Source organism: Brachyhypopomus gauderio, chromosome 2, assembly GCF_052324685.1.
Source record: "Brachyhypopomus gauderio isolate BG-103 chromosome 2, BGAUD_0.2, whole genome shotgun sequence".
NCBI lineage: Eukaryota > Metazoa > Chordata > Actinopteri > Gymnotiformes > Hypopomidae > Brachyhypopomus > Brachyhypopomus gauderio.
Window position 1 is genome coordinate 47,207,281 of NC_135212.1, and position 15,131 is coordinate 47,222,411.

Here is a 15,131-nt window from a genome sequence, read left to right on the forward strand (position 1 = left end):
AGCTAAAATCAGTACCAACCACCCAAATGCAGACCCCTATTGACAGGGAGCATTGAATCCTGAGCATGAGGAAATGCTAGTCTGCTATGAATACCTAGAAGGCTAGCCTTGTACACAAGGCCATAGAGGCACAAGCATACAAGTTTAAAGACCCTGGATTAAGCACTCTAACCATAATGCAAACTAGTTGTGGAAGTAGACCTACAACAGATTCAGCCCAATTGCATAGCAACACAGGACAGGTTGTCGAGTCACAGTACTAGTTTATTTCAATCAAGACCATCAAGCACTCTCCTTAACCATGATGGGTCCAAGGATTACTTCTCCTTCCAGCAGAGTACCTGCAAAAAAAAAAAAAAAAAAAAAAAAAGGGGTAGGGATTTAGGCTCCGCTTGCAAGTCCACGTCACCTCTAGTCCAAGCTGCAGACCTTCTCCAAGAATGATCAGGTACTGGCAGAGCATGGCATGCACGTACCTTTGTCCTCAGACAAGTCTCGCCCCTTCCGGGAGCTACAGGTGGTGTCGCAACAGCCACACACCTGGTCAAGACCATACGCTGCAGTCCACCTGTGAAGCCAGAATAGCCAAGCTTACCAGCTAGGCCTCACCAGTAACCTGCTGGTTTCAGAACCACAGCCACATACCTGTTGCTAGAGAACGAACAAGCTTTGTGCTCAGGATCAGCAGCGTAAGAAGCTGGAGTTGCCTTCATAAAGCATGTGAAGTAGAGCTGGAAAGACAGGGGTTAGTTCAGACAGCCAGTCATTCTACTCACCCCCCCCCCCCCCCCCCCACCAAACATGCTTACATACCAAACCACTGTTGTCCTGCTGAAACCTGAATGCCTCCAACTGAAACCTCAGCTTGTCTGCTTCAGTTTGGGGCAGGAAGTGAGAATGGGAACCTGTGAGCTTGGCATCAATCAGGCACCTGCAATCATTTGTGCAGTCAGACCACAACTAGCTGATCTCTACAGCCATCACAAAGCCCACAAGGAAGCCACTCACCCATGGTTATCTATGAAGGCATAACTAGGGACTGCATTCACATCAGGAAACACAGTGGCCACACAGGTGTCCAGATACACACGAAGGGGCACGTGGTAGAACTGAATTACAGATGCCTCAACACTGATCACATCATGCAGGAAGTACTGGTTGGAGAGCCTTTCAGACGTCCAGTCATCTGGAGAAGAAACCTCATTAGGTCCAGTTCAGGCACAGCTCATCAGTAGGTATGGTGTAGCCATGGGACAAACCTGTCATGAGTCTCAGGGAGAAGACAAGCTGTTCCTCAGCAACTTGGGTAGAAGCATATGGGATCCAGGCAGGCATCAGAGCATTGCTGCTTACATTGTGGAACCTACAAAGCATTTTATGGCCATCAGATTGAACAGAGCCTTCCAAATAATACTGAACATCACATCTGGTAGGGTCCAATACCTTGGATAGTGACACTCGATGCGAACCTCAGCACCAACGGTTCTCACAATAGGAGTGTGAGCAAAATTGTGGGGAACATAGCGGACGTAGAAGACGTAGACCAGCTCATCTGGAGTCATCTGTTAAGAAAGAAGTGGTGTTATTGCATGCAGGTTTAAAGCAGCACTGAAGCATTCACTTCATAGACACTCACACTGGTAGTACTGTTGCAGGCCTGCAGTGCTGACTGGAAGATGAGGACTTGAGCAGCACGGTCCTCCCCACTGACGGCACAGTTTCCCAGGGTGATCTCAGATGGATTTATCAGCTCACCGGTTCCAAACAGGTCCTTCTTGACCTCCACATGTATGCCAGTCTCACCACACTCTGCTGCTACACTTGCAGTAGGAACAGGGGGGCTCATCTGAAACTGCATTAGTGGCTGTCTTGCTGGTAGTTGAGGGTCATTGGGGAAGTGCCATGCCACCTGCTTCACAGGTCCCTGAAATACTTGCTGGGACTGAACGTTGGAAGGCTGCTGCACAGGTATCTGCACAGGATTCCAAGACTGCTGGCTAAATGATCCTTGGACAGGCCCTGTGGGGTTAGAAACGTGGCTCCCCTGAGATGACCCTCCAGCTACCACTTGCCTTCTTGCTTGTTGCTGCAAATTAGATTGTAGTCCAGTTGGAAGTTGGGATCTGACCATTCCTGCTTGCCATGCCTCAGATACCACCAGCAAAATCACCACACAAAGGCCCACTTTGCCTAAACCCATTGTAAATCTCCCTAGAGTCTCCAGACATACTCAACCTGCCTGGTCTTTCTCTTTTTGTACAATATTGTAGGCTCACACCTCCAATCCCTTTCTAATAGGATTAATGTCCTTCTGAGCCTGTTGAGTCATGTATTACTCTGACTCACAGCTGACAGCAATTAAGTCTTTTCATTTAAATCTTGGAGTTAATTGACCCATACCATGAATGAACTGAGCACTATTGGGTATTGGACATATATCAAATCAACACATACAGTTTGCTAAATAAATTAATAAGTTAGTAAAGTTAGTAGTTTAGTATTTTCACACAACACTATTGCACACCATTGTAATATACATCAAATCCTTATACATGAATGTAACTTGTGGATAAATATTGCATGACTTGATTTGCTGTAATATTTTTTGTGAGACATTTAATTTATCCCTCATACAGAAGACAAGACATTAACCAAAGAGGCTAAATTACAGATGCTTCAACATTGATGATATTGTTCAGGAATTACTGATTCAAGGGAATTTCATTCAACTTGAAAATAAACCTAATTCGAAGGTCCAGATCATGCAAAGACTTGATTAATTAGCTCTGAAACCGTTATATAAATATGTCCTGCACCATACATATAAATTAATTAATTAGGTGGAAATTAGGGCCCTGTCCTGCCATTGGTTGGTCATAAAGAACAATATGAGCTGACATGTAGTGATGGGCAAATGAAGCCTCTTGAAGCAATGAAGCTTTCCAACCCTTTGCTTTGCAAAAAGGTTCATTACTCGAGGCTTCATTCATCACTCACTAGTGACATCTGCTGGTGAAACTGTAACAGCCTCGTCATTCAGTTGGATCATACTTTCAACAATTTGTAAATGCAATACTGTCACAAAGTTTCCATCAAACTCATGTTTAGTAACAGGAGAATCAATTAAATCATACTTAATTGTCATGTTTTAATTATTAAAATGATTTGTAGCCAATCTAATCCTTGACCATTAGTGGTTGTGTTGGGTTTTCTTGTATGTCATGAACGTAGTTGACAATGAAGATATGTTGTACTTTACTATATTGGGAATTGAGTGGTTGTTGAGGCAGACTGAATATTTTGAGTTAGAAACTGATAAAAAAAAACAAAATGTGTTTTAAATAATTGCTTCTTGGGGGTTCTAGATCTGGTTTGGTAGTCATGGCCTGGTGGTTAGGGAAGGGAAGTGGTTATGGAACTGGTCTTGTAACCGGAGGGTCGTGGGTTCGATTCCCAGACCTGAGGCCATGACTGAGGCGCCCCTTAACCCTCAATTGTTCACTTATATAAAAATGAGATAAAATGTAAGTCGCTCTGGATAAGGGCGTCTGCCAAATGTAAAATGTTTTTAACATTACAAATAAGGTTTGCCTCTTCCAATGGTTTTTAGTCTGTTTTTGATGTGTGAATCTGATGTACATCCTGATCAAACAAAAAGAATTTAGAACGTTCCAGATTTTAAATTTAACCACCTTCTACAACACGAAGCAACAGGGTTCATAGCGCTTTTATTTTGAAAAACGATACGCAAAATGAAGCAATGACGTGGCCGATGTAATGCGAGGCCTCGTTTGTTGCTGATCACGTGATTTTGCTCAATCTAACACAAGCTCCGAAGCGGGGCTTCATCGGACACGCCCCTTTTTACTCGGTACACGCTTCGAAGCGTAGCTTCAGATGTCCCATCACTACTGACATGGTGGAAAGCAGTTATTGTCTGGCAGGACATGACTACAGGGAGACAATGGAAGGATTTAAGTCCATGGAAGGGGTAGACAAAATATTCTACAATGCTGGAAATCTTACTGGTGCAGTTATCATGATACATGTTCTGGGTATTTATTGTATTTCCTGCTTCTTTGACCCATTTCACACTCTTGTGTTGTCACACATAGTTAGCATTGTGCTGCAATGTAAAGAGATCTCCTTCCATTCATTTCAGCCATCATCAACAGCTCCTACATTTTGGGACATGTACCTAGTGTGTCCAAGAGAGCCAGGTTGGTACCTATATTGAAGAAGGCAACACTTGACAGCTCCGACATAAGCACCTACAGACCAGGATCACTTCTCTCTTTTTTCCCCAAAACTCTGGAACAAGAAAAATCAATGATCAATTATCTCTTTTCCTCACCCAGAACCAACCCCATTATTCCAATCAGTCTGGCTTCAAATAGGCACACTCAACAGAAATGTCCCTCAAAGCAGTGACTCCAAAGCCTCAAGCTGCCAATTCTGACAAGCTATCATAAGTCTTAATTCTTCTAGATCTTTCAGCGGCAGTTGGCACCGTTATCCACAACATCCTCCTCTCTGTTATTTCTAGCCTCGCTGTGACTGGCTCAACCTGGAAATGGTTACAGTCATATCTGGAAGAACGGTTGTATCAGGTAACATGGAGAGGATCTATATCCAATCCATGTATCCTCTCCAACGGAGTCCCCCAAGGCTCAGCCTAAGGCCCTCTTTTCTTTGTATAGTCAGGTAACACGGTTTCTTTTCATTTCTCCTATCATTGCTATGCTAATGACACCCAACTAATTCCATCATTTCCATATTCAGACACCCAGGTTTCTGGGCTTATTTCAGCATGCTTGGCAGATATTGCTTCCTGGATGACCACTCACCACCCGAGGCTCTAACCCTAGCAAAACAAGCTTCTGTACTTTCCAGGAATCCCAAACCTTCACAAGGACGTCACAATTTCATTTGAGAACACCCAGTTATCACCGTCAGAAACTACTTGAAGCCTGGGTGTAACTTTGGACAACCAGTTGTCTTTCTCAACACTTTTCAACCCTCACCAGGTGCTGCAGATTTCTCCTCTGCAACATACAGATAATATGACCTTTTCTTTCACAGGAAGGTACTCAGGTGCTTGTGCAGTCTCTCATCATCTCAAAACTAGAATACTGCAACTCTCCACTTGCACGTCTTCCTCTATGGGTCATCAGATCTCTACAACTGATCCAGAATGCAGCAGCATGACTGGTCTTCAATGTCCTCTTCACTGGCTCCCAGTACCTGCACGCATCAGATAGAAAAATTTGATCCTTGAAAAAGAAAGGACTAGCCTTTCCCTACATAATGACCATGGTCAAAGCCCAACCTGTACGACGAGCACTCCGAATCTGAAGTATGGCTTGACTTGAAAGACCATGCTTAAAGTCTCACGAACGACAAACCTCATGACTCTTCTCTGTCCTGGCTCAGAGATGGTGAAACAATCTTCTGCAAGCTATTCGGACTGCAGAATCTCTTGTGGTCTTCAAACGTCAAGTCAAGTCAAGTCAAGATAACTTTATTGTCAAAAATCTATGTAACAAGGTTAACACAGAAGTTTGAAATTGCGTTTGGCCAGTTCCAATGTGCAGTTTAGCAACATATATTGATAATCACTCACTAACTCACTTACACACACACACATACACACACAAGCAGTGCAAATTAACATACTGTTACAGAATATTAACATAGTAATACACACACACACACACACACACACACAGTGTGCAGTAAAAAAACAAAGGCTAGACACACACACACACACACACACACACACACAGTATGCAGTAAAAGGGCTAAAATACTAGACAATAGGTAGGTATACATACATACACATAGCAGCAGAAAGGACAGTCAGTGGTCAAGTAGTTGGATGTAATATGTAAGGTGCAAGGGTAAAGTGCAAGGTGCATGATGAAATAAATGGAATGATTATGAGTAACTTTGGAATGTTTATGTAGTTCTCATCAGTGTGTTGATGAGTCTGATGGCTTGTGGAAAGAAGCTGTTTCCCAGTCTGGTGGTACGGGACCGTACGCTACGGTAGCGCTTCCCTGATGGGAGTATTGAAAACAGTTTGTGTGCTGGGTGTGTTGGATCTTTAGTGATGTTCATTGCTCTCCTGAAGCAGTGTGAGGTGTACAGATCCTTGATGGCTGGTAAGGGTGATCTGATGATCTTTTCTGCAGTCCTCACCACCCTCTGTAGTGCCTTCTTGTCTGCAGATAGACAGCTGCCATGCCAGACAGAGAGGTTGCTGGTCAGGATGCTTTCAATAGCACCCCTGTAGAAGGTGGTGAGTGCGGATGTGGGCAGGTCGGCCCTTCTCATCCTCCGCAGGAAGTGGAGTCGTGTCTGTGCTTTCTTGACCAGGGCGGTGGTGTTTGTAGACCATGTGAGATCATCTGTGATGTGCACTCCCAGGAACTTTGTGCTTTTCACAGATTCCACAGCACTGCCATTTATGATGAGTGGGATGTGTGTTTGTTGTTTTTTCCTAAAGTCCACAGTTATTTCTTTTGTTTTGTTGACGTTGAGAAGCAGGTTGTTCTTCTCACACCAGTTAATGAGTTGCTGTACCTCCTCTCTGTATGCTGAGTCATCGTTGTCAGTGATGAGACCCACCACTGTTGTGTCGTCGGCAAATTTGATGATGTGATTTGTATCAAATCTGGCACAGCAGTCGTGGGTCATCAGCGTGAACAGCAGGGGAGATAGCACACATCCTTGCGGGACCCCGGTGTTTATGATGGTGGTCGCTGAGGAGTTATTTCCAACTCTGACTGTCTGTGGTCTATTTGTGAGAAAGTCCAGCAGCCAGTTGCACAGTGAGGTGCTGATACCTATTTGACTTAGCTTGTTCACTAGGTGTTGGGGGATGACAGTGTTGAACGCAGAGCTGAAGTCAATGAACAGCAGCCGTGCATGACTGTTTTTGTTCTCCAGATGAGCCAGGCATAGATGGAGTGCTGTTGCTATAGCATCATCAGTGGAGCGCCCGGGGCGATAAGCAAATTGATATGGGTCCAGAGTAGTGGGGATGGTGGATGTTAAGTGGGCCTTTAGACTGAAGTCGTAGACTGAAGTCACCTGTTTATTGAGTACTTAGATTACCACTAAAACCGCAGATAGCACTTCTTGTCCTTTGCATTGTATGCTTATGAATGTCTATTTTTATTTGCTCTTGTAGGTATCGTTTTTTTTTATTCCTGTTTAAGTTTGAGCCTATGTCTCTATGTCATACTAGGTAATGGCATCAAGTCCTGTAGTGGTAGTAGTCAGGTCTAAAGCACTTAGCAAATCGCTCTAGATGAGAGTGGCTGCTAAATGGCTAAAAAAGTAAATGTTGTACTTAGACTTCATATCTGAACTGTCCTGTTCCTTGTGTACCTTGTGATTCATCTGGTCTTGCAAAGTTTTGCAAATGCACAAGCTGAGATCTGGATATCAGGCAATCTGTGATCCAGGTGATGTTGGTGGCATATCATTTAGCTTTTCACCAAGTGAAGGATTTGACTCCATACCTCTTTACAAGGCTTCTTCCACATCTTAGCATTGAAAGGCTTTGCCTTGAAATAGTCAAAAACATAGGGTCTCTCAGTACTCTATTTTAAGAAAGATGTAACTACCACCCACATAGATGCACACAAAAAAGGACGGGTCAAGTATTTTAGAAAGCCTTTAATTGCAGAATTTACCAGAGATCCAGACATGTGTCAAATGTACATGACTTCTTCCTCAGTGTTATCATGAATCCTCCTGACAATGTGGGTCTCCTACAAAAATAGGAGTCCACGCGACAATTTATACCTTGGAATCTAGTATTTTTAGTATTGATCAAAACATTTAGTGAGGTCAAACTCCAAATTGGCAGAGATGTCCAATACATGTATAGAATAACTTCATGTTCAAACCTTAATTTCTATAAAAAGGTTGAACATGGTCTTTCAGGAAAAAATAAATAAATATGCCCCTCCCCCGGCACAACACCCATCATGTCCGAGTCTATATAATATAGCAATGGACAGAAAATTGAAACTTCCCCACAAGCTGTAAAAATATTGAAATTCATTTTTGGGTGAAAAATTACTGAAGATGGTTCAGAATTGAGGTTCATGTCAATTCTAGAAGAATTACACATTCACTGGAGAGAATTCCCAAAGAAAGTCCTTCTACACATGGAAACCCATTTGGAGTAATGGGTATCATGTTGCCCATAGGCAATGAAGTAGTGGTGCAATGCTGTGGCTGTTGTCCTGACCCCTCCTTGCACCAGAGAGTTCAGGTTAAGGGGAAGACTGCACAATAGGCTGCCATTTCCATTAGCATGTGACGGGATGTAAAAAAAGGTACAGGAATCGGTGTGACCTCATTCCTTGGAAGGTGCCACTCTAGCCCAATGCTTCAATGATGGACAAGCTAAAATCAGTACCAACCACCCAAATGCAGACCCCTATTGACAGGGAGCATTGAATCCTGAGCATGAGGAAATGCTAGTCTGCTATGAATACCTAGAAGGCTAGCCTTGTACACAAGGCCATAGAGGCACAAGCATACAAGTTTAAAGACCCTGGATTAAGCACTCTAACCATAATGCAAACTAGTTGTGGAAGTAGACCTACAACAGATTCAGCCCAATTGCATAGCAACACAGGACAGGTTGTCGAGTCACAGTACTAGTTTATTTCAATCAAGACCATCAAGCACTCTCCTTAACCATGATGGGTCCAAGGATTACTTCTCCTTCCAGCAGAGTACCTGCAAAAAAAAAAAAAAAAAAGGGGTAGGGATTTAGGCTCCGCTTGCAAGTCCACGTCACCTCTAGTCCAAGCTGCAGACCTTCTCCAAGAATGATCAGGTACTGGCAGAGCATGGCATGCACGTACCTTTGTCCTCAGACAAGTCTCGCCCCTTCCGGGAGCTACAGGTGGTGTCGCAACAGCCACACACCTGGTCAAGACCATACGCTGCAGTCCACCTGTGAAGCCAGAATAGCCAAGCTTACCAGCTAGGCCTCACCAGTAACCTGCTGGTTTCAGAACCACAGCCACATACCTGTTGCTAGAGAACGAACAAGCTTTGTGCTCAGGATCAGCAGCGTAAGAAGCTGGAGTTGCCTTCATAAAGCATGTGAAGTAGAGCTGGAAAGACAGGGGTTAGTTCAGACAGCCAGTCATTCTACTCACCCCCCCTACCAAACATGCTTACATACCAAACCACTGTTGTCCTGCTGAAACCTGAATGCCTCCAACTGAAACCTCAGCTTGTCTGCTTCAGTTTGGGGCAGGAAGTGAGAATGGGAACCTGTGAGCTTGGCATCAATCAGGCACCTGCAATCATTTGTGCAGTCAGACCACAACTAGCTGATCTCTACAGCCATCACAAAGCCCACAAGGAAGCCACTCACCCATGGTTATCTATGAAGGCATAACTAGGGACTGCATTCACATCAGGAAACACAGTGGCCACACAGGTGTCCAGATACACACGAAGGGGCACGTGGTAGAACTGAATTACAGATGCCTCAACACTGATCACATCATGCAGGAAGTACTGGTTGGAGAGCCTTTCAGACGTCCAGTCATCTGGAGAAGAAACCTCATTAGGTCCAGTTCAGGCACAGCTCATCAGTAGGTATGGTGTAGCCATGGGACAAACCTGTCATGAGTCTCAGGGAGAAGACAAGCTGTTCCTCAGCAACTTGGGTAGAAGCATATGGGATCCAGGCAGGCATCAGAGCATTGCTGCTTACATTGTGGAACCTACAAAGCATTTTATGGCCATCAGATTGAACAGAGCCTTCCAAATAATACTGAACATCACATCTGGTAGGGTCCAATACCTTGGATAGTGACACTCGATGCGAACCTCAGCACCAACGGTTCTCACAATAGGAGTGTGAGCAAAATTGTGGGGAACATAGCGGACGTAGAAGACGTAGACCAGCTCATCTGGAGTCATCTGTTAAGAAAGAAGTGGTGTTATTGCATGCAGGTTTAAAGCAGCACTGAAGCATTCACTTCATAGACACTCACACTGGTAGTACTGTTGCAGGCCTGCAGTGCTGACTGGAAGATGAGGACTTGAGCAGCACGGTCCTCCCCACTGACAGCACAGTTTCCCAGGGTGATCTCAGATGGATTTATCAGCTCACCGGTTCCAAACAGGTCCTTCTTGACCTCCACATGTATGCCAGTCTCACCACACTCTGCTGCTACACTTGCAGTAGGAACAGGGGGGCTCATCTGAAACTGCCTTAGTGGCTGTCTTGCTGGTAGTTGAGGGTCATTGGGGAAGTGCCATGCCACCTGCTTCACAGGTCCCTGAAATACTTGCTGGGACTGAACGTTGGAAGGCTGCTGCACAGGTATCTGCACAGGATTCCAAGACTGCTGGCTAAATGATCCTTGGACAGGCCCTGTGGGGTTAGAAACGTGGCTCCCCTGAGATGACCCTTCTGCTACCACTTGCCTTCTTGCTTGTTGCTGCAAATTAGATTGTAGTCCAGTTGGAAGTTGGGATCTGACCATTCCTGCTTGCCATGCCTCAGATACCACCAGCAAAATCACCACACAAAGGCCCACTTTGCCTAAACCCATTGTAAATCTCCCTAGAGTCTCCAGACATACTCAACCTGCCTGGTCTTTCTCTTTTTGTACAATATTGTAGGCTCACACCTCCAATCCCTTTCTAATAGGATTAATGTCCTTCTGAGCCTGTTGAGTCATGTATTACTCTGACTCACAGCTGACAGCAATTAAGTCTTTTCATTTAAATCTTGGAGTTAATTGACCCATACCATGAATGAACTGAGCACTATTGGGTATTGGACATATATCAAATCAACACATACAGTTTGCTAAATAAATTAATAAGTTAGTAAAGTTAGTAGTTTAGTATTTTCACACAACACTATTGCACACCATTGTAATATACATCAAATCCTTATACATGAATGTAACTTGTGGATAAATATTGCATGACTTGATTTGCTGTAATATTTTTTGTGAGACATTTAATTTATCCCTCATACAGAAGACAAGACATTAACCAAAGAGGCTAAATTACAGATGCTTCAACATTGATGATATTGTTCAGGAATTACTGATTCAAGGGAATTTCATTCAACTTGAAAATAAACCTAATTCGAAGGTCCAGATCATGCAAAGACTTGATTAATTAGCTCTGAAACCGTTATATAAATATGTCCTGCACCATACATATAAATTAATTAATTAGGTGGAAATTAGGGCCCTGTCCTGCCATTGGTTGGTCATAAAGAACAATATGAGCTGACATGGTGGAAAGCAGTTATTGTCTGGCAGGACATGACTACAGGGAGACAATGGAAGGATTTAAGTCCATGGAAGGGGTAGACAAAATATTCTACAATGCTGGAAATCTTACTGGTGCAGTTATCATGATACATGTTCTGGGTATTTATTGTATTTCCTGCTTCTTTGACCCATTTCACACTCTTGTGTTGTCACACATAGTTAGCATTGTGCTGCAATGTAAAGAGATCTCCTTCCATTCATTTCAGCCATCATCAACAGCTCCTACATTTTGGGACATGTACCTAGTGTGTCCAAGAGAGCCAGGTTGGTACCTATATTGAAGAAGGCAACACTTGACAGCTCCGACATAAGCACCTACAGACCAGGACCACTTCTCTCTTTTTTCCCCAAAACTCTGGAACAAGAAAAATCAATGATCAATTATCTCTTTTCCTCACCCAGAACCAACCCCATTATTCCAATCAGTCTGGCTTCAAATAGGCACACTCAACAGAAGTGTCCCTCAAAGCAGTGACTCCAAAGCCTCAAGCTGCCAATTCTGACAAGCTATCATAAGTCTTAATTCTTCTAGATCTTTCAGCGGCAGTTGGCACCGTTATCCACAACATCCTTCTCTCTGTTATTTCTAGCCTCGCTGTGACTGGCTCAACCTGGAAATGGTTACAGTCATATCTGGAAGAACGGTTGTATCAGGTAACATGGAGAGGATCTATATCCAATCCATGTATCCTCTCCAACGGAGTCCCCCAAGGCTCAGCCTAAGGCCCTCTTTTCTTTGTATAGTCAGGTAACACGGTTTCTTTTCATTTCTCCTATCATTGCTATGCTAATGACACCCAACTAATTCCATCATTTCCATATTCAGACACCCAGGTTTCTGGGCTTATTTCAGCATGCTTGGCAGATATTGCTTCCTGGATGACCACTCACCACCCGAGGCTCTAACCCTAGCAAAACAAGCTTCTGTACTTTCCAGGAATCCCAAACCTTCACAAGGACGTCACAATTTCATTTGAGAACACCCAGTTATCACCGTCAGAAACTACTTGAAGCCTGGGTGTAACTTTGGACAACCAGTTGTCTTTCTCAACACTTTTCAACCCTCACCAGGTGCTGCAGATTTCTCCTCTGCAACATACAGATAATATGACCTTTTCTTTCACAGGAAGGTACTCAGGTGCTTGTGCAGTCTCTCATCATCTCAAAACTAGAATACTGCAACTCTCCACTTGCACGTCTTCCTCTATGGGTCATCAGATCTCTACAACTGATCCAGAATGCAGCAGCATGTCTGGTCTTCAATGTCCTCTTCACTGGCTCCCAGTACCTGCACGCATCAGATAGAAAAATTTGATCCTTGAAAAAGAAAGGACTAGCCTTTCCCTACATAATGACCATGGTCAAAGCCCAACCTGTACGACGAGCACTCCGAATCTGAAGTATGGCTTGACTTGAAAGACCATGCTTAAAGTCTCACGAACGACAAACCTCATGACTCTTCTCTGTCCTGGCTCAGAGATGGTGAAACAATCTTCTGCAAGCTATTCGGACTGCAGAATCTCTTGTGGTCTTCAAACGTAGACTGAAGTCACCTGTGTTATGTCCTATGATAGTGTTGTGTATTGTGTTTGCTGTCTGTTCCGCTCCAGACTCCGCTCCGCTCCAGACTCCGCTCCAGACTCCGCTCCAGACTCCGCTCCAGACTCCATTTCACCCTGCACTATATAAGGCCCTTCCCGGTGCCTCCCAGCGAGACATTTTTGCTCCTTGGTGGTGTTGGTTGTTTGTAATTAGTATTCTGCTTTTGTACCTCATCTTAGAACTCTGGTTTTTGACTGCTTTGAACTTGTTTATGCTTTTTGCCTTTGCCCCTGTTGGATTGTCTGCCGGTTGTACATTTTGTAAATATTCTACGTGTTGTTGGTGTTCTGGTAAGTAGGGAGTGGCTGCCATTTTGTTTTGGGATTTGGGTTTGTTTGTATGGTTTTTTTGTTAGGGAGTTAGGGTAGTACTGTATGTTTGTTTTCTGTTAGAGTAATTAGTGTTTGGTTTATTTTATAGTTCAGTTCTGTTTGTTATGTTGGCCTGGGCCACTCCTGAAGCTGAGACCAGTTACGTGTATGTATATATCTTGTAAATTACAATTTCTGTATAATACACCTTTAACCACCCACTCCTGTTGTCCCATCATCACTAACATTCGCACTGCTGTTCACATACACCACTGTTACGGTCCTCACGCCTAGACAGGCCGTAACAGAATTGGGGGCTTGTCCTCCTTTCTTTTGGCTCTTTGTTTGCTGCTTCTTTTGGTTTTGGCTGGTGGGTTTTGTTCTTTGTGGGTGGGGGTGTGTGTGTGTATGTAAAATGCCGGACTTTGACCTTACCCAGTTCACTGTTTATCCGACTCTTGAACAGTTTGATGATTGCCGCAAGGTTGACTTATTGTTGGTGGCTGATTTCTTTAGTGTGGATGTGCCTCGTTTGGCTCCCAAGAGAGAGATTAAGAGGATTTTGGAGGCACAGTTGGTTAAGGACGGGATCTTGCCAGACCGAGACAAATCGCCTGGTGTTGCACCGAGTTTGGCCCAGGGGCTGGAAGCAGCGGAGGCTGTAACCGACTTCATGGCTAGGCCCAGCATGGAACCTGGTGTTTACCGTTCTCATGAGGTGGATCCTGTGCTAGCAGTGAAACTGAAGGAGCTAGAGCTGGAAATTAAGATACAGGAACGCGAGGCAGAGCTACTCAGAGTCAGGGGGTTGCAAGTGGAGGCTGACAAAGAGATTACCCTGAAGAGGTTGAGTATGGGCTTGGAGAAACCTATACCTCATCCTCGGAAGGTATCCTCACCAGCACCAGTTCCCCTTTCTCACGTGAGTTCACCAGTCCCTATGCCTCGTTCCTCACGTACATCTACAAGTCCCGCAAGCCCAACCGTGAGTACTGCTTTTGATGTCAGTAGACATATTGGCCTAGTTCCTGTGTTCAGGGAAAATGAGGTAGATGCCTATTTCCCCATTTTTGAGCGCATAGCCACCACACTTAGTTGGCCACAGAGTCTTTGGTCGCTGCTGCTACAGTGTAAACTTGTAGGAAAAGCGCAGGAAGTGTGTTCCTCTCTGTCTCTTGAACAGAGCTTAGATTATGACATTGTAAAATCCACTATATTGAAAGCATACGAGTTAGTACCTGAAGCCTATCGACAGAACTTCAGGCGTCTGGCTAAAACCCAGAGCCAGACCTTTGTTGAGTTTGCTAGAGAGAAATCTCTCCTATTTGATAAGTGGTGTGCAGCCTGCAGTGTAACAACTCTTGATCAACTCAAAGAGCTTGTGTTGCTAGAAGAGTTTAAGAATTGCCTTCCTGAGAAAATGGTGGTCTACCTTAATGAACAGAAGGTAGTTAATTTGTCTTCTGCTGCTACATTGGCAGACGAATTTGTGCTGACACACAAAACTGTATTTCATTTAACTCCCCGAAGTGTAAACCCTAGTCGACCTGTTATGTCCAGACCTGTTGCTTCTTCAAAGTCTCGGAAAACACTTCAGCCACAGACAAACGGGAATGTTTTTATTGTCATATGCAAGGCCATCTCATTGCTGCATGTCCTACTTTGAAGCGTAAAAATGATCGTCAAAACCCTACTGTGAAGAAAGTCAATGCTTTTAGTTCCAGCACTACAGAGGAGACACTAGGATGTCGAGCAATATGATCGCAACATAGTCTTAAACGTCTGATGGAAGCGTTCGAGAGCTCCCTGGGACTCAGGATGATAAGCACTCGACACTTGGTGCTGTATATGCAGATCTGACATAACTTGAGCAAAG

General features: G+C 44.2%; 2 protein-coding genes and 1 long non-coding RNA gene across 3 annotated transcripts; all 3 read right to left on the minus strand.

Moving 5' to 3' along the window:
• Nucleotides 1–243: 243 nt before the first annotated feature.
• LOC143508521 (uncharacterized) lies at nt 244–726 on the minus strand. Its single transcript, XR_013129371.1, has 3 exons — nt 646–726; nt 477–568; nt 244–341 (listed from the first exon to the last, which is right to left on the minus strand). It is a non-coding gene; the product is annotated as an uncharacterized LOC143508521 (long non-coding RNA).
• Nucleotides 727–768: 42 nt separating this feature from the next.
• LOC143508699 (zona pellucida sperm-binding protein 3-like) lies at nt 769–2,266 on the minus strand. Its single transcript, XM_076997360.1, has 5 exons — nt 1,637–2,266; nt 1,444–1,562; nt 1,260–1,363; nt 1,009–1,186; nt 769–931 (listed from the first exon to the last, which is right to left on the minus strand). The coding sequence occupies exons 1-5, from the start codon at nt 2,198–2,200 to the stop codon at nt 769–771; spliced, it is 1,128 nt and encodes a 375-aa protein (XP_076853475.1). The 5' UTR covers nt 2,201–2,266.
• A 6,399-nt stretch (nt 2,267–8,665) lies between these two features.
• Nucleotides 8,666–10,683, minus strand: LOC143508523 (zona pellucida sperm-binding protein 3-like). The gene is made up of 7 exons (XM_076997070.1): nt 10,041–10,683; nt 9,848–9,966; nt 9,664–9,767; nt 9,413–9,590; nt 9,061–9,335; nt 8,892–8,983; nt 8,666–8,763 (listed from the first exon to the last, which is right to left on the minus strand). The coding sequence occupies exons 1-5, from the start codon at nt 10,602–10,604 to the stop codon at nt 9,197–9,199; spliced, it is 1,104 nt and encodes a 367-aa protein (XP_076853185.1). The 5' UTR covers nt 10,605–10,683; the 3' UTR covers nt 8,666–8,763; nt 8,892–8,983; nt 9,061–9,196.
• Nucleotides 10,684–15,131: the final 4,448 nt, after the last annotated feature.